The sequence below is a fragment of the Stegodyphus dumicola genome, chromosome 11 (genome assembly GCF_044657685.1).
Source record: "Stegodyphus dumicola isolate Sdum_Otavi_A_Nest chromosome 11, ASM4465768v1".
In the NCBI taxonomy this organism is placed as follows: Eukaryota; Metazoa; Arthropoda; class Arachnida; order Araneae; family Eresidae; genus Stegodyphus; species Stegodyphus dumicola.
In genome coordinates, this window is record NC_140778.1 from 106,737,074 (window position 1) to 106,757,941 (window position 20,868).

General features: G+C 32.0%; 1 protein-coding gene across 1 annotated transcript in view; it reads right to left on the reverse strand.

Annotated features, from left to right (window-relative positions):
- The window catches only part of LOC118190411 (uncharacterized), a 161,034-nt gene that overhangs the window by 72,856 nt on the left and 67,310 nt on the right, over nucleotides 1-20,868 (reverse strand). Inside the window, exons 9-11 of the mRNA XM_085827050.1 lie at nucleotides 16,686-16,814; nucleotides 11,193-11,306; nucleotides 4,407-4,535 (exon numbers count right to left, since the gene is read on the reverse strand). Coding sequence (XP_085683176.1) covers nucleotides 4,407-4,535; nucleotides 11,193-11,286 — 223 coding nt within the window. The 5' untranslated portion in view covers nucleotides 11,287-11,306; nucleotides 16,686-16,814. The remainder of the gene's footprint in view (nucleotides 1-4,406; nucleotides 4,536-11,192; nucleotides 11,307-16,685; nucleotides 16,815-20,868) is intronic.

Sequence of the window (20,868 nt, forward strand, 5' to 3'; positions counted from 1 at the left end):
ATTTGAAAAACATGCAGGACGATTGAGTACACATACTTATTTTCGGAACACAAGCGGTTCTCCGACTGGTTATTGAATAATGAAAAAATGCATTATCATGCAATACAAAACATTTGGAATACGTTGTCTGACTGAAAACGTAAGATTAAAAGTCATCTGCTTAATTCACAACCATTTACAAGTCAACTAATGGGGCAATTGCAGAATCGTTTTGATCCTGAGCTTCTAAGACAAACCTTATATCACTGGATTTAAACACTTCTTTAATCTTCCGAGAACGTTCCATCTTTAGCTCATATTCCAAGAATATTAAGTGAATACAATTATTGCAAAAGAAAATGAATATTCATTTGCACTACGGCTTGGTAGTTCTGCTTTTTGTGTCTAAGTATACAACAATATTTTAAATATTTACAAATAAAATATTAAATTGGAGATTTAATTGGAGCCTCACCAGTTGCCTAGCATTTGAAGATTGTTAAATACTAACTGTTTGTTGCGAAGTCTAACCCAGGTAACCCAGGTAACCAGGGTTTTGCATGGTTGGTTTTCGTAGTTTTCTAGGTTCTCTTTACAAAGGTTCTCTATGAAAGCATCTTAACCAAATAGCTTCCATATTCTTTCTATGTTCAAATAAGCAACTAACATAGTTTAAGCGCGATTTCCAAATGAAGTTACTAGCAAAACCAGAATACTCATTAAAAATCATGTAGCTTGCCAATCAGGAGTAACATGCAAGATTCGGCGCCAATAATTGAATTGCTGTTACGGTACGCTGTTTCTAAATTTAGATGGTCATTCCTTAATTAAATAGCCCACTAGCGGCCGAGCAGTAAAGACGCTGAGCACTGGTAGTTCGGTCGGAAGTTCGAATCCCGCGAACGGGCTGGCTGCATGGGCGTTTTGGTGGTTTTCCCCATGTGTAACGTGCATACGAGCCAGTTTACCTTAGAAAGTCCTCCACGAAGGCATCCCTCCTTTTAGGCAGATAGCTCTCGTGTGCTTTGCCATAATTAAATAATCCAATCCAATCCTTAATTAAATATAATTGATTTGTAACTTCTACTAGAGCTGACGGTAAAAACTGAAGTGCAAATAAATAATATCGTGTGCAATCTTGATTAATATAAATTAAAAATTTTGCATAGAAAAATATTTGCATTCAGACAGAAAGTTTTTTGAAATATTTGCAATTATAAGAAGGATTTATTAATAACCGTAATAATTACTTATTATATTACTGATGATTAGGATTCAGTTTTTGACAATTACATTCTAAATTAGAATTTTAAGGATATAATGAAAATAAGCTACGCACAAAAATACATTTTTACAGATTAAATTGACATTAAATACAAAAATACAGAATGTTGGGTGTCGTTTATATAATTATTCTTGCTTGTCCACAGAATCTGCTGACTTATCCAGCCATTAAGTAGCTGCAGATCATTTCTACATAACCATTGAACTTCCATTAATTCAGTCTCTACAGGGTTGTATGTTTATATCATAATTTGACTTTTATAAAAATGATTATTCAAAATCTTATATTTCTATAAAAATATACTATGCTTTAAAAATATGGATGATAGTATCTGCCGCTCTTTCAGCCACTTCAAAAGCAACAGTTTGTTTAGAAATAAATTATGCAGTTAATGTCATAAAATATTTTCAATTAATTCAAATAAACATTAAACGAAAATTCTCAGTTTTAGACAATTCGATTTAAACGAAGTAAAGTAGCAGACGATAAAAGGCCGAAGGTAAAAATTTACTCTTAGAAAAACGTACTCTTATTTTTTTAAAAAAAGGAAGAAAGAGAGAAATTTAAAAAAAATGTTAAAAATTTGAATAATATCATCTATAATTTAAAAAATAGATTTTCATATAGCATTAATAAATATTTATTACGCCTTATTGTGGGAAAAAAATTCATATAATTAATTCTTCGTAAAATTTTACTTGAAATTTAAGGCTAAAAATAGCTGTGGCAATTCAGTGTAACAAAAATCCATAGACCACATTTGGCGTTATTATCGCTCAAAAAAAAGATGCCAAATTTCAAAACGCGAAAATATGTAAATTCGTGTATATCTTAGAAAATTTGAATAAAAAAGTCTAATTTTTTGCAGATATGCTTAAAAATACACCTACTTTATGATGATGGTAAAATTTTTATAGGTTATAATTCAAAATTTTTTTCGAAAAATTTATAAAAATTATTTAAAAATAGAAATTTAAAAAATAAAACACAAAAAATGGGTAAATTTTATTTGGAATGAACCTAAATTTCGAAATGTGAGAGAAAAAATAAAAAAAGTTTAGTAAAAAAAGAGATATTAATAAATATTTGCCAAATTCAATTAACATTGAGGAGCTAAAATTTTGAGAGCTAATATTTTAAAAACTACTCGTACGATTTTTACAAAACTTGGTATTCTGGCATAATTTGAGCCGTAGAATCGAAATATGGAAAAACATTGGTATGTTATTTCAGAAAAAGTCCGATTTTGTGTCAAAATACCTATGTTAGAATAGTGCTATATATAAATCTAATATATATCCTAAGTCGCGCTTTCGAGACATGAAAAACGCAGTTTGAATTTTGTCAATCGGCCCAGTAGAACGGGAGATATAGCATTGTCCCATTTTTTTTTTTTTTTTGAGCAGTGTACATGTCTTGTGTGTCTAATGATAATGCGTCAAAGGATCATAGTGTACCCAATATATGAGTGCACATGTTATGTATATATGCTACCGTATCCATGCTTTTGCATACACCTTGTAACATGGCAATATATTATCTAGTGTCTAACATTAATTAGCTGTAGCACTGTATTAAGTACCAAATTTCTATATATTAGCACAATGTCTTAGTGTATTAACACAATGACTACGTATGGTTATCTAGATAAAAGTGGACGTGACGCTATACCGATTAACGGTATTGGTAGAGGGTTATTTAGAATTATGATAGTTTTCCATTATTTTATAACTCAAATGAGTTATAATAATAATTTAACAGTACTTCATTGACGGCATTCGGGATCTTGAAATACAGAAAACTCTACGAATGGCGAATGTCAAAAACTAAAGAGTGCTGTAGTGCACATCATGAAATTCGAGGCAGCCCAGCAAGCAACTCGTAGAGACCACTACTCAATCAGAGCTGCTCACATTCAAAATACAGCTGATCAAATGGCTGCTCGTCCAGACGATTTAACCAGGCAACTCAGTGCCTTGAGACGAGATATAAGTAACAAGAAACCGATACTAAAGTGCTGGAACTGCGGTTTTGAACGCCACAAACGAAGAAACTATCGAATACCCCAGAGCACGGAAGCGGAGACCTCTCCCAGCAGGAAGCACGGAAACTAATTAGTGGCCATCTCGCGAGGAGAAGGTTACCAGAAGATGAGAATTTCCATTTCAAAGCGCTTCAGATTTCTGCAATGAGTGGCGGCAGCAATGGACTCTTCATCATGGGACATATCAATGGAGTTCCTTGCAATATAACGATCGATAGAGGAGCCAACGTTACCATCATCCGAAAAGATTTGGCTCAACAACTGGAGGGTAAACTTATCTGGACGCCGGCTGCGTTACCCTGCAGACTGTGCCCGGAGAGAAGATCGACATCGACTAGAAATTAAACGTCAATATTAGTTTGGAAGCGCAGCCTACCATCACACAGCTTATGTGGCAAATATTACACATCCTCGCACACTCAGATTGGACTTTCTAAATTTTTATTGTACTTTAAAAATAACGATCTGCATTGGCCCCTCTGAGGACATAACCTTACTCGGAACTAATGACGATGGAGTTCAAGCTGTCCATCAAATCATAGCTCAAGAGGATATCACAGCACCAGCAAGAACAGAATTCCTATTTCGTGGATCCATAGCCGGAAACAGAAATTTCCGTTACGGAGTATTGGAATATCCCAGGAATTCTAACAATGCGCAAGGGAACTAGTGCCTTCGGTACTCATCGATTTATCGAAGGTAGTTGTCCCGGTGAGAGTTGCCAATGTAACTGATAAGGCAAGAATTATTAGGGAAGGTGAAGTGGCTGCAACATGTACTCCAGCGACCAAGGTTAAACGAAATAGTAACCCCCCCCCCCCAGAATCCGTGTCTTCAGAGAGAATTACATCGGAGTTTTTGCAGAATGCATAATTAAACGAAGAAGAAAGAAGTACTGCGAAATATGTCATTCAAAAATTTGAAGGTGTTTTTCCCTGCTCGTCAACTGACGTGGGTCGAAAGCATAGAATCGATACCGGGGATCATGCATCAATTAAGCAACACCTAAGACATTTATCGATTTCTTGCTTTATTAAATATAATAAAACTCCGGGATGCCATGAAATATTTTCAGATATACAAATTAAGCATACTTACTTTTGCAGCTCGACCCATCGTAGTAAGAAGATGGTCCTTCACAAATACACTTTACAACTCCAGGTATTGAAGTTTCTTCGCACTTCGCCTTTTCAAAACAAGGCTTTGGACTTAGATTGCAGAAGTCAGCTATTTGAGGACATTAAAATTAGTATAAACTGAATTTATATGAATGCAAATGCAACAAACTTTTATTTGTATTTGTAAAAAAGGATTAAATTGCACGAAAGCATTATAATATAATTTAATGAAAATTTAATGAATTTACAGTTTTATATATCATAAATTTCCTTAAGTTATGTATATCTTTAAGTAGTATTATACAGAAAGTTGACAACATTTAAGTGGTCAGTGAAGGTACTTTTAAATACATTGTTTCGTTTTCAAAATTGTTCATTATACGGCAGGCTGTTTCCCATAAGTTACTATGAGAGTAATTCAATTTCCCGATTCCACTCCAAATTCATGACTTCTAAAACATTTCAGAGTGTATTAAAAGAAACCCGTATTTATATTGCCCTCGTACAGAAAAATTCGCAATTATCAAAATATGCCCCATACACCGATAAGGTCATGTACAAACTTTCAGCATTTTATCATAAAAATGAACAGAGATATATTTAAACAAAGTTAGTAAGGGGTTGATCATAAATTAAAATGTAAATGCTTACAGCTAGATTGCAGATTACGAGGTGCAGAAATGCATCATAAGCATATAAAATATGGCTCTTATCTTTAATTTTAGTTACAAATATACAAAAACTATACTTCCGGAACATTTCTGAAACTTAGGCTACATCTTGATAATTTTGTGTACGGGGGGGGGGTGCCATATAAAAATGTCAATTTTGTATTTCTTTAAATTTAATTCCTTGAAAATTTTAATTGATTTCACAAAATTCATTACCTTCTTTAAGTAACTTTATATTTTATATTATATACCTACGATCCTATTTAGGGAATAAAACCCCAGGTCAATGTTTTTGTCAAATTCGGCAATGTGGGAAATATTTAATCTTTTCCAATACATTGGCTAGACGTTCTATAAAATGCCGAATGAAATCAGCAAAGTGATAATACATACAATTCTTAGAGAAAATATACAATAATTCGTAAATTCTTGCAATATATTGGTTGTAACGAGGGTAGCAGAGGATAGTTTCTACCAGATTTGGAACTTCTGAAAGAATTTTAAAACAGCTATACATGATATACCATTTCATTTTACATTCTAAAAGCTTGCTTAGACTTGAAGATATTACTGACCACGGAATTCCTCTCCGGTTAGTTGCAAATGCACAGTCCAATGGAAGCGACCAATGATTCGTCAGGTGGATGTGTAAATAAAAGTGCCGAAATATGAAATGTTTTTGCATGAAAAATGTAATGAATTTAAAATCTCATTCAAGCCTACCTTCCTCCTACAAATAGATTATTTAAATTCTTATTTTTTATATTAATATTTTGTTTTCTTTAATGAGAAAGAAGCATATTTTTTCATATAACTTTCATTTTTTATGTGTTTTGAATAAAAACTTTTTAATGACAATCTTTTATAATTTTTTTTTTCAAAATAACAATTATATTTTTGAGGAATGAATAATACAAAAAAGAGAACCACTTTGAGGAATGAATCTTTTTAATAATAGCCTTATCATGACCTTTTTTACGTACTTTGTCTAAAGGGCATTTGCCATTCTATGGAGTACCTAGGTAATACTACATACAATGCCTAGGTAAAGTACAAAGTAATTCCCATATTTCATATTTTGCTTAAACACGCCAGGATTTCTATAAAGTATAAATAAAGACATTATATAAAGGCTTTATAATTCCATAAAGTTCTATAAGTGTGCTATAGAATGTTAGAGTTTTATATTTTACCGGTCACAAACATAGATATATATATATATTATTATAAGGAAGGTTGTAAGAACAAACGAAAAAAGACCAATTTAGGTCAAAATTTTGCGCATTGTGCTGCAAAATTAAGGAAATTAGAAGATAAATTTTAGTAAGCACGCCAAAAAGTTACCAAAAACTGTGTCTCCGAGAAAACTCCAACATAAGCATATTTAGTTACTATGAATAGTGTGAAAAAGGAGAAAACATATTTAAATATTTACAAGTTAAATTAATAAAAAAGCTATGTGCTAAACAAATTAGGAAATTTTTAACACAGTAAAAAAATAAACCAATTGAATGAGGTAAAATAAAGTCAGTAGGCTACATGCTAAATAAAATTTTTTGCACCTTAATGTGTCAATATAGGCGGACGCGTCGGGAAATTGGAACAGAGAATTGAGACTAAAGTTTTTTAGTTTATTTACTTCATTAAAAATTTGTCGCGCAAAGTTTCAATTGTCTGTTTCGGCGAAACGCGTAATGGAGTTAGCTTGGTTCGAAATTCATTAAAAAAATTTCCCTTGAAAAGCTAAAATGAATTTCGAATTGGGCTAATTAACCATTTTTCGCTTCTTAATTTTAATATATTTTTTATATTTTACTTTGATCAATTGATTAGTATTTTACCGTGTTTTATAATCTACTTTTTATTTAGCATATAGCCTACTGTCTTTATTTTACCTCATTCAATTGATTTATTTTTTTACTGTGTTAAAAATTTCCTAATTTGTTTAGCATATAGCTTTTTTATTAATTTGTAAATATTCAAATATTTTTTATCCTCTTTCACACTTTTCATAGCAACTAAATACGCTTATGTTGGAGTTTTCTCAGAGCCACAGTTTTTGGTAACTTTTTGGCGTGCTTACTAATATATATATATAATTTATTTCCTAAGAGTATCAGCATTGGTTCATAATCCCTTCTATTCGCGGAAATATTTGGCCTGACTAAAATTGTCGGTTTGGCTTTAACTTGTAACTCGAGTAAAGACGAAACACTTTCGTATTTACGTATTTTTTTCAATTATTGTTCATTGAACGGGAGTTGGTTTGTTCCCCTTGAAAAGTCAACTAATTTCCGATCAATGACAATGATTACATGTTTTTAATTTTTCCTTTTACAATTGAATTTTTATTCTTCATGATGATTTAACTCCAGTCCCCGTTAAAACATTATTAACATTTTGCTTTCAAATTACTTCAAAACATCTTTCAAAATATAACTTACCAGTTTGGATTCACTCTTTTAAAATAATTCTACTTTAATTGAACTTAAGAGATAATATAATCAATTAATTAATACTGTTTAGGAAATAAATTATTATTAACTAACTTTGCAGCAATTGCGCAAGTAGTAATAACTTGTTTTCGCACTAAATGGATTTAAGATCATACAACATTATATATATATATATATATATAATTACATATATATATATATATATATATATATATATATAATTACAAAACAATTTTTTAAAAAACAAAATATAAATATGCTTAGTATTATTGCGCTTTAAGCTGCAAAAAATTACCATTAAAGACATAAAGTAAGAAATTTAGAACTTATGTTTAGAAATGTTAAATTCTTTGTTGCATTTATTAGATTATTTGAAGTTTATTAATTATGAATTTCAAAATTTTCGTCTTTGTGAAACACTAGTTCTAAATTTCTTACTCTCTATATATCTAAAATTCTGCAAAATTTTGAGTAAAATATTTTTTTACACTTTACCTTTTCTTACTTCAATAGTTTTATTCTGTATTTTCCATTAAAAGACAATATTAAGTTTTTTTCCACTTAACTGCAACCACAAAACTTCCCAGTTTACACAAATTAAGGTTAGTTTCTTTTGCATTAAACAATTAATTTTATTTACTTTCGACAAATCTTCCGAAATTTGTTTGCATGATTTGTGTTTTAAAATATTTAACTTCAAGATTTTTATTTTATTTAATTAAAATTATTTATGAAGTTATTATTCTTCGTATAAAATTTTGTTTTTTGGTCTACTAATTACTTTACGTTTATGATGAAATTACTCGCTTTGTTCTAGATTACATTGAGTCACATAACTCCCCACCCAATTTAAGGCAGGTAGTACTACAACAACTGAAAATCAACACTAGAAAAATAGCTCAAACCGTAAAATACACATTTAGAAAAAAAAAAAAAAAAGACGCACCAAGAAGGAGTTATCCGAATGGGACGAAACTCGGTAGAAGTGGATGTACATGTACAGAAAAACAAATGATTACAGTTTGAGAAAAATTGGATGATTTATTGAAGTGTTAGAGCGTCTCAAAGTGAAAAAGTCAGTAACGCGTTTGTCCACCTCTGGCCCTTATGTAAGCAATTATTCGGCTTGGCCTCGATTGATAGATGCTGCGGGTGTTCTCCTGAGGGATATCGTGCCAAATTCTGTCCAACTGGCCAATTTCTTTCCATATTTCGATTCTAGGACTCAAATTATGCCCAAATATTAAATTTTGTAAAACTTGGTGCGAAATTTACGGAGATATTTTAAAATTTGTCTTGGGGAATTTTTTTCAGTTTGCCCCAAAAACATTCACTCGGCTAGCTTCTTAATTTATAGCAACCCATTTTCCTTTCATTTTTTTTCTTTGTATACGATCAGAAAAAAGGTCACTTTCATTACTTTCAAATAATTTTAACAAAGTACGTAAACCACATTTGGCGTTATTATCATTTGCAACGAATATGGAATTTCAAAACGTGCCAATATGTAAATTCACGTATACCTTAGCACATGTTGAATAAAAAGCTCTAATGTTTTGCATGTGTGCCTAGAAATACATCTACTTTAAGATTATGTTAAAAACTTTATAGGTTATAAGACAAAATGTTTTAAAAAAATTGATAAAAAATATTTTAAAATACAAATTTTAAAAATAAATCATAAAAAATGGGCGAATAATATTTGGATTAAGCCTAAATTTCGAATTCTGGAAGAAGGAATCAAGTAAGTTTAATTAAAAAAAGAGACATTAATAGATATATATATATATAATTCAATTAACATTGAGGAGCTAAAATTTCGAGAGCTAATTTTTTTAAAAACTACATGTGCGATTTTTACAAAACTTGGCAATTTGGCATAATTTGAATCGTAGAATCGAAATATGGAAAACAAATTGGCATGTGATATCAAAAAAGGTCCGATTTGTGTCAAAACACTTATATTAGAACAAGACTATATATAAATCTAATAAATATCCTAAATTGCAGTTTTGAGACATGTAAACCGCAAACTGAATTTAGTCAATTGGCTTAGTAGAACGGGAGATATAGAACTATCCCAATATTTTTTTGGGCTGTGAGTGTGTGTGTGTGTGAGTGTGCAGTGTACATTCCACCACAGCAAATTGTATACTAAACCTACTGTAGTAATCTGTTTGTTATATATAAGTATTTTTTGTTGAGATCAATGTATTAATTAGTGTGCTTAGTATATACAAATGCATCCCCTTACTGTAATGTGTATTATAAAGCATTCTATTTAAGTATGTGTATTATATATAATTATGTTGCATATTAGTGTATGTATATAGTATACGTATATCCAATAATTGTGCTAGGTATGAAAATGTAGGCTTTTAAAATTATGGTAATGCATTTACGCATGTATTGTGTGTATTTGTAACGGGAATGTGGTTTAACTTATCTCTTGTGCGGCCATATGCAATTTTTATCTTTACTGAAATAAACTTCCAATGCATTCCTTGCGAGGCACCGGGAAGGTGTTGCTCTAGACCAGGGTTTCTTAAACTGTTAGTCGCGACCCCCAAAAGGGTCGCGGGGCCTGCAGCAGGGGGTCGCCAAAAATTTTAGCAGTTTTGATATTTCTTTAACTTATTATAATAATTTTACAATTACCAAATATTTTTACACAATGTATCTGAAAATAGATAAAGATAAGACAATACAGACAAAGAGAAAAAAACGAAAACGTTTCGACGCATTCTTTTTATAATATAAACGTTCATTTTCCTTGCTTTGCACGTGACGCTGTTATTTCGTCTGTTACTTATTTAAAATTTACACATTGTTCTATGTCTTAATGATAATTCTATGTTTATTACATTAGACATAATAGACATATATAATTCTATGTCTATTATGTCTTAATATGTTCTATGTCTTAATTGTTCTGTCTTTATGATATAAACGTTCATTTTCCTTGCTTTGAACGTTACGCTGTCATTTCGTCTGTTACGTATTTAAAATTTACGCATTGTTATGTCTTAAAATTAGAAATTAAAGTTAATGACCTAAAACTGCAATAGTATATTACAGTACAAGTGAAAACATTGACAGTTTCATTCATGCGTGCGTCGGATTTGCGCAATACTTATGGGGTCCCACAAAATTTTTGTAAATATTTTGGGGTCCTGGGGGTCGGGAAAAAATCTCAGTCATAAAAAGGGAGTCGCGAATGAAAAAAGTTTAAGAAACTCTGCTCTAGACAGTTGCGGGTACCGGACGAAACCCGATTAGTCACATAACCTGATTATTCACCTGCCAGCTAAGGATTTTAGAGCAATTCTCTTTTAGGTATTATTTTGCATTTTAAAAAAATCGTGTTAATTTATTATTTCAATGGTGAATGTGATTTTGAATTTTCTTTGTTAATGTATTAAATTTAATATATATAGGAAATTTAAGAATTTTAATAAGAGTAGTATTCTCCTTTAATTATAATTATGTTTAATTAAGTCACAGCAGCCTAGCAGCAGGATTCTTAACAGCCCTTCCTATATTTGATTATTTGTTATATATATATATATATTATATATATATATATATATATATAGAGAGAGAGAGAGAGAGAGAGAGAGAGAAAGAGAAGCTACATACGTTTACATTCTCCACTTTCGTTCTTGTTCTTGTAACCCCTAGTACATTTAGTACAGTTGCCATCTTGACATTCTTCATTTTCTTCGCAAAACATCAGCTTACATTTATCCACCTCTTTAAAGATACATTAATTATAAACAAGTCGATATAACTGTAAAATACGTTATTGTAAATTATCAGAGCATGAAAATAAAATTATTAGACGAAACTACAACTGTAATTGCAAACAAAGAGAAAAAAAAGGACTTAGAAAAAATAATTTAAAAAATAACAATGAAGACCTGTTAAATTACCATACACAAAATGTGATTTAAATGAACTTGCACATTACGTCGAATTCCTGAAAAATTAATGGACAGATTTTAATGAAATTTGCTGTTAATGATTATAAATTTATGACAGAGACAGAGATCATCACTAAAGCTCATAGTGCAGGAATATCCAAAATCCAAGCAGTGATACCGAAGCGAAAATGAGTCTAATAAGGGGTATAGTCTCTTCTCACAGCCAGACAAGTCGTGCAGCATAACCGCATACTGGATAGAAAGTAGTCGACAGCCCCTGCGGTATTTGATCCCAATCCTACAGCAAAGCAATTTTCAACTCCGGGATGGTTGTTGGAAGAGAATGGCAGGATGAAATTGCCCTCCCAAGAGCGTCCCAAACACGCTCCACAGAGTTGAGATAAAGAGATCTACCAATCCATGCGCCGAATATCCTCAAATTCCAGCTAACTGTCAACCAGCTGAGCCGTAAGTGGATGAGGGTTGCCGTCCATTAACAGGAAATCATAACCAACTGCGCAGCTGAAATGTCGAGCATAGAGCTCTTATACCTCTTCTCTGTAGCCATTCATAGTCAGGGAGCTCTTGTCAAACACATGGAAGGGGCTGCAGCCGTCCAAAGTAAAGTCTACCGAAACCATTACACCTCCACCACCGTAATGATAATTGCGTGTTCCAGCTCTCTCCAGATACAGGAGCGCCGAGAATCAGTGTCCAGGCTGAATCTCGAATCATCTGTAAAACGCACGCTGCTATATTAAAGTCTGGTCGAAGATGCATGTTGTCTGCACCATGCTAAACGCGCTATCTTGAGTGCTGGAGTAAGCGAGGCGCAAACAGCGGGTCATCTGCCATATAGCCTCATTTCATGAAGCTTTTGAGAAATTGCAGATCGAGAAACACGGGTTACAGTGGCATCATTAAAGCTAATGTGAGAGTTGTGAAGCTGTAGCGGACCTTTGTCGCCGTCCTGAAAGCACCAAATAACGATCTTCGTTCGTCGTTGTGTGTCTTGGTCGAACTTGTCCAAGTCTTCTCGATATGCATCTAATGTCGTGAAATTGTTTTCACAAATTGCAGACGACAATTGGCATCACACTGAACTCAGTCGCCATCTGCGCTTGCGATTGGTCTGCCTGCAGTCTACCAACAATTCTCCATCTCATTCTGTCATCCATACGCTCCTAACTATTCATTTTACCTGACAAGGTATCAAATGTTTTAACGCTTGAGAGAAATACAGCAAATACCGTGAAGGAATACGTACACAGGATTCCCGATAACCTCTCGTACGCTTATATCGCCTCCACAATCACAGCTGCGCAGATACGCTAGTGTATGCGTACGTATTTGACTTTGAATCTTTGCATAATTCTTCGGTGACAAAGTTAGTACCATTGGTTTAATACTTTTCTTAACGGTAAACATAATTTCCAAATTATCTTAATTTCGTACATGAGTGTTTTTACTGAACAAACTGAATGATCTGAAACCGTAGTTATGGGTTTCTGTTCTTCAAATCCCGTACTTGCATTTCCAATTTGAAAGATATTTAATTGCAAAATTTGAAGAAACTTGTTTAGGAGAGTAAATATAGATATGTTATGTTTGCAAAATAAAACTTAATTTTTTGTATATCCCAGTCTGAATTACCCCAATTTCCCTCTTTTTTAAAACTAATTTTATCGTTTGCATATCACGCAGTTGCAGTAAAAACATAACAAATAAAAAATAGTCATGAATAAACTATTGATAAATATAGCAATATTATTTCTTTAAAAGAAACATACAATAAGAATGCCTAATAATATTAACATTACATTTGCAATAAAAAATGCATAATAACATTAAAATTATATTAGCAATAAGAATGCATAAAATATTAACAATACATTTGCAATAAGAATACATAATAATATTAACATTACAATATCTGACGGATATTGTGCCGATATCTGACAGTAACCTATTAAGCCCCAGGGCCACCTCACATGAGTGAGGCTTGACCGCAGCTCCCAAGAGGCATATCAGAGGAATGGAAGAGAAGAGGGGGAATAAAAGACAGGGGTTTTGAAAGGTCGAGCACATCAGTAGTTTATAAGGCTACAATGAGCTGGAAAGGAAATAATAGAAATAAAGTAAAATCGTATGTTTGGAAAGTTTCTTAAACGAAAGAACACCTGCAACGTTCGGGTGATCTGCACAAAATACGCTGCTAGAGAAAATAAAACAGACGAAATGCTAATACAGAAATGCAAATACAAACTAAATACATTGAATTAAAATAAATTAATCACGGCAATACAATTTGCCATTAAACTTGCTTTCAGAGATAAAAGCTATGCACAACTGATGAAGAGAGAAATTATGCGAATTTTTTATAATTTTCAGAAGAGAGTTCTAAAAAAAGCTACGGGGGACAAGATAACATTTCATTTGCTATAATATTCTTAAATATATACTTTATGCTTTTATTAATGAAACATACAAAGAAAAAAATGTCCTTCCACTTACGTGAAAAGCTTATGAAGATACACGAGGACGTATACTCCGCCATTACCCCCAAGTGAATATTTTTCTTTTGTAATTGTTCTGAAGATCTGCTCTCAGATCCAAGAAATTTAATCAGACCGAGTATGAACAAAATCCATGCAATATATTTATTTTTGAATATCTTCGTGAATTTTTCATGTAAATTCGAAAATATTTTTAATGAAACCTCATGAAAACTAATGTAATACACTGATTCCATTGCTGGTGATCTCCTTCAGTACATCGCCTACTATAAAACTGACTAGCACTTCTAAAAACATAATTAAACACTGCCATTAAATTATAATCAAAATCCTCAAATATATAATGTATATCAAATTACGTAATATATTTTAAAATATGTAATATTGTCATCAAATAGACGACATTCAGAATGCCTAACTTAGCCATCAAAATTAAGGTATTTCATTAACGTTTTATAAGAGTTGGATAAGATATTTGTGGCAACATGTTGGTAGTTCTGACGAGACATTATTACCTCAACTATAAAGATTTGCAATTGCTCAATAAAAATTGACTGACATATCTACGACCTTCTGCCATGTTATTAAATGATAAAATACGCCATTAGCACATCCACATCTACTGATATTTTACAAAAATCGTTTTAAAGCAGAGATAATTTCTTCTCTGCTGGGATAATCTGTGCGTTTTAAAGGACAGATAATTCCTGGCAGCGTTTCTTTTATGTTGGAGCAAGCATCATAGTTGCAGGGTGTACAACGCCTTATAGTAATTTGAGAGAAGGCATTAGACAGCAGGCAATTATATTCAAGGATTATAAGCGTTTCTGTTTATGGTAATTAAAATTATTTCAGAATTATTGACGTGTTTTCCCCGTTTTGCATTCCACCTTTGTTCATAAATCAAAGAACTATGTTGCCAGTTCTTAATGTAGCAGCAAAATAAATTATTTTTATAGAATACAGTAGTTAATCCTAAATTCATTGCAATTTGTTTGCTTACTTGTTTAATTAAATCGGATAAATCATATAAGAGGTTTCTAATCAGAAATCTGGAGTTAATTTATTCAGCAGATCTTGTTGTGGATTATGAAACAACTATTATAAATGATTTACTAAGATACTAAATTTAGATATACTGGGTTTCTACTGGACTGTGGTAGTACTTCCCAGTAACGGGAGAGACTTCCCGAAGGACCTGACTTTGTGGAGAACTCAGGCAGGAGGTTGTCAGGAGGAAGCTAGAAGAGAAAAAAAGAAGAAAAAATACTGAACTGGGCCGCTCTCTTATGGCGGTGGAAGTGAAAAAGATGGGAAAGCTTCTTGAAAGTGCATGTAGAAACTATAGCCGCTTGGGTGGCGCCATCTTCCGTCAGCCATGGAAAGTGATAATTGATTTAGGACAGTATAGCACTATTTATACTAAATTTATATTCCTCTCCGAGCAGCTGGTACTGTATAATAAATAAATCAGTATTAAAGTACGTCAAAAACAGTTTTTTTTACGTTATAGTAATCAAAAGTATCTGTTCCATGTACCTACCATGTCTTCTTTTCCCGCCTTTTTTTTAAAAAGAAATAATTCGACAGTTTTAAATGCCAGATTAAAATGTTTGTAAATAAAACAAAAAAAGTTTTTAAAGTTAAAAACACTTAGAAGAAGTAATTTCATGATGTGGCTCGCGATGTATCTCAAAGAAGTCTAGTAGATCTCAGCGGATTAATAATTTTATATACAGCAAGCGCTTTTGAAATTTCAATGCAAAATTTACCCCGACAAGTTTAGATTTAGCTAGATATCTTTCTCGTGCGTTAAAATATTATTTACTTAAATTCTGAACGGAGCGTTAAGTGATTGTAGCCTGCAACTTTAAAATAGGAACTCCAGGCTCATTTTATGCAATCCAGCTACTCTCGTAAACATTAGGAAATGCAGCTACAGCAATCACCTATGATTTTTCCTTCATGTTTCGTTTCATGAAGGCTATGATTACAAATGAGCAGAACTGGTGATGGCCTTGAGGTGCCAATTTTAAACAAACAGACTATAAGGCTTGACACGTGTCTCCAGTTTAATCAATTAATTAAATAAGGGAGCCTGTAGGTTACAGTAGTTTTATATGTGACGTAATGCAATGAAAATATACGAAACTATATGCATTTTCATATGACTGTATATTATTCTCTCACCTTGTAAAAGTAAACTAGGAAACTTCTATAATCACAAAACTTTCGTAAACCGAAATGAAGAAGGAGCAACTAAAATTAATTTACTAGAAAAGAGATGTTGAGCGTTTAAGGAAGTAAAATTGGTGTCAAAACAAATGGTGTCAGAACAAGTAATGCTGTCATACCATGTAAATAGAAATAACATATGCACTTTATAAATAGTATATTCGTAAATAGAGTGCGTTATAGGATGGTCAAAATTACGTTTACCATTTTTATTGGGATTAAATGCAGGGTACTCATTTCTTTCCACTTGTTTTCTAAAAATATGTTGTTCTAATATTACAAAGTATTAAAAGAAACAAATAGCAAAAATAGCAAAACAAATCAAAATATACATAAAGTAAATAGTTAAAAATGCAGGTAATATTGATTGAACTTGTGCATGATTATTTTAGTTCATGAGCTTTATAACTGATATTGTACACATTCCTCCTTATATTCAGAAAAAAAAATATGCTTACTCTCGCACTTGTTGTTTTGATAATCATAATATTGTTCGGAGTTTTTACATTTGCAGTATCCGGTGTTTGTAGAATCATCATATTTACATTCAGCATCTGGATGACATGTCACAACTTTACACCATTTTGCTACAGAAAATAAAATAAATTTAATTAATAAAATGCTACTGAATGAAAATAAACAACAATTTACATATAACGCAATAACAAAGTATTGAAATAAATGCAATTTGCCATTTTATGAACATCAAAAACTTAAGAATATTACCTGAATCAAGAATGTCAAATAAAATATACTTTCTTCAAGACACGAAGTTCTTTGGGTAGTTTATCACAACTTAATTATATTAGGTAAGGCAGTATTTTCATAGATTATTTTATTCGATCGTTTCACACTTTTAAACGAATAGAAAAGCTCTCCTTAATTTTAAGAGAATAATTATCAGATAGAAAAACGATATGAAATGTTTGTTTGGTTTAGTAGCCTAGGCTGTCAGACAGATACCATCTGCCTCACCAGCCATGACAAAACTAACTAGTAGTTCTTACATTCGCTGTAATCCAAATACTGAGGACCACGGCTGTTCACCTGCAGGTTTTCAGGTTGATTTATACAAATTTGATCACAAACTTCGATATGGGGTTGTTATGTCTTATGTCGGAGAAAAATATATAGGCGATCGTAAATCTTTTTAACCAGTTTCGTTCTTCAGAATAATATGCCATTACTCTTTATCGCTAGATTAATTATTTAAGCTGCTGATGATAATAGTGTTTAGGTGCTTAATTGATGAGGATGATTATTGTGCTCTTAAGATGTTTCAATATTTAATCGACAGATGTTTATAGAGCAGTTTTTAGAGCATTATGACAAGTGATCTGGACGGTCGTAAATGCATTATAATCCTCTTTTGAAGATACTGTTCGTCAAGCCTTGGCTGTATAACGATGGGCGCTATTGTCTTGATTGTATAACAAAGTCACAGCAGAAATAAATATCTTAAAGCAAATGCAAAAATTTCAGGATCTCGTGCATATATCTGAAAAATTAGTTTCTTCTAGAGACATTGAAATTCGTTCAGATATGCATAATAGCTGATTGTGATATATCCCCGTCATACTGGTAAGCTATATCCATTATAATTGGATATTACAAGGAAAATAATAAGCAGTTTATTTCCACTAGATGAGAGGAACATGGGAAACTCGTGCATAGCAAATCTAAATTTGTCAGGACATGATGCAGATTCCTACTAATTACCCAAATGATGAGATATGCACTGAGACTGACACTGGCAGGAAATTTACGTACGCACTCTTATTGATCATACATAAAAGCTTCTTTCCTAAAATATTTTTCGTACAAGCGATCTGATATTAGTGATTTCATAACTGCACTACAGACAAATCTTACCTGGATTTCGGTAATAATTTTTTTATGTCCATCAGATAATTGCAAAAATTTAATATTTATACCAGTTGTAAGTGAAACTTTTACTTCAGTTGGGGTTTTCCATTATACCGTTCAGGAATTATTTGAGAATTACAGATATCATTTCAAAACCGCTAATGTCATGAAAGATCTTGTTCAAATTTATAGGCGATTCGGGTTATTTCTAACCAACAAGGTGGTGGCTGTATGGACGAAATAGCAATTTTCCCACGTTTGAAATAAATACGAACCAGTTTCTTCTACAAAATTCTCCAAGAAGGTATCTCTTATTTCAGTACGTAACTCTTGTACGCTTTGCCAAAAGGTTTACCAGATTATCTAAACAAACTAGCAACTGGATCTCCTCATTTGATTTGCCAGGATGCTAGTCTAATAATAATAATGAACACATCCTAATCAAAAAAGTGTGTCTCGAACTTTTCTTGCAGTTTAGAAATGAAGCTAAGCACAATTGTGAAAAGTAGCAGTTTAGAAGCAGTTTAGAAATGAAGCTAGACAATGTATGTTTTATGATTATTTTCCTATACTCATGATAATGTCTCTTTTTTTATCACAGTGAATTAACGTTACATTTCACAAATAAACAAAAATCTTGTACATAAAAGTTAATTTTAAATTTTGGAATGATTATTACAGTTTTTCAGCCAATCCCTTAATTTCAGGAACGCACTTATAAATTTTTGAAGTATAATCTTAAAACCTGTAGCAGCATCAATGCACTCTTTAAAACATATGGCAAGTTTATTTATGCCACATTTGAAGGATTCATTCCCTCTACAAGTGGGTAGCTCTTGGAAATTTTACGTGCCTTTGACACAGGCTTTGAGGGGGAAATAACTCAGCTGCCGAAGAAAGACTGAAAATTTGTTGCAAAGAATCAGGATACTATGGAAGGATGATGCTCAATTTCATATCTCATATTGCTGATTTGTTGCATGATTGACACCTCGGTATGTAGTCAGACATTATTCTGAAGTAATTGAAGTCTATGTCTATTTACAGGAGCCGTTTTAAAGTGAGATTTGTCATGAATTTACCTCGTACCTATACAATATCGAAATTCACATCGTGGAAGGAAATAAATAGTATATAATAATACCAGCAGAAGACTACTATACAATAAATAACGTCTTCTTTTGGATGTAAAGGTCCCGTTCGAGTCTTTCCTGGGACGTTTTTCACTTCCACCATTGCGACGAACTTCTGCAACCATCTACCATTTCGACAACATGTTTAATAAACTATCGATCTTCTTCCAGTCCGAATTAATTACAGAAAACTTTCTTTTTTATTTCTTCTTAAGTGAAAAAACTGCATACTTCCAACCACTGTATGTAAGATTTTAAGTGAATTCTTGAAACGCCCACCAGTCGAGGTTTCTGACTTTTCTTATTTTTACCACGTATTGTGGAACAGTGATCCGAAGTTACATCTCTAATAGATCTTTCCAAATTAAAATCAACAATATTTACTACTCTACTGTTAAGGCTCTTAAAAGTGGTATTCCACAAAGTTCGATTTCAGGACCTTGTATTTTCAGTATATTCATCAATGATATGCTTACTCTTTTAAGGGCCAATATTCCTAAATATGCTCATGACATTGATATCTTTACCAATTTCATGAATCCTTTACATGCATGTGATAAGCTGCAATTTGCAATTAATATCCTTATGAAATTACTAAATTCTTGGAAAATCACACGTGAACTCTTCTAAATGGTGACCGGAAAAATGCCCACAGGAGAAAAACTCACAGGAATAATGCTCTCAGAATAATGCTCACAGGTATAAATGCTCACAGGTATAAATGCTCACAGGTATAAATGCTCACAGGTAAAAATGCTCACAGGAAAAAACGCCCACACAGAAATATGCCCACACAGAAAAAAAGCTCACATGGAAAAATGCTCACTTAGAAATATACTCACACGGAAAAAAGCTCACATAGATATATGCTCCCATGGAAATAAGCCCACTGATAAATAAAATACGTAGAAATATCCTTACATTAATCAATAATTAATTAATCGCTTTGAACATCGTACACCTACTTGAATTTTTCAAAGAAACATTATTTAAATTAGGAAAACATCTATGGTATATATACATATATAAAAAATTGTATAAATTATGTATAGCTTCAGTTGCTAAATAAGATTAAAAAATGGACTGTTTTGAATTAGGAAAAGGAGAGGAGGAAGTAAGAAAAAGGAAACAGAATATACAGTGAAAAATTATTACAATTTTAATTGTTAAAAAAAAATAACAGTAAATATAAGTTACACATTTTATAATATAAACATTTAGAAGAATAGAAAATATAAATAATTATTTTATTTAAATTACGTAAAATACCTTATTATATATAAATCATAAATATATATTTAAAAAAGTTATAAATACATAACACTACTTAATATTAGCTAATATGTGTAAATATATAATTTTATCATCGATTTCATCATAGTTTCTTGCATGATTCGTGATTACTAAATGTAATATTTTCTTTTTTTTTTTTTAACTTCAGTACACCCTGTATGTACAATAGCTAATAATAAACGTTGACAGGCTAAATCTTTTCTCAGTTCATCAAATAAAAACTACATACTGGGATGGCTACAATTAAAAAATGAATTTAGTAGCTTATGAAAGCTTTCGTAACGATGCATAGTTTTAGGAGATTTTTCTGAGACTGCTTCATAATGATTCCACACTTCGATTGGAAACT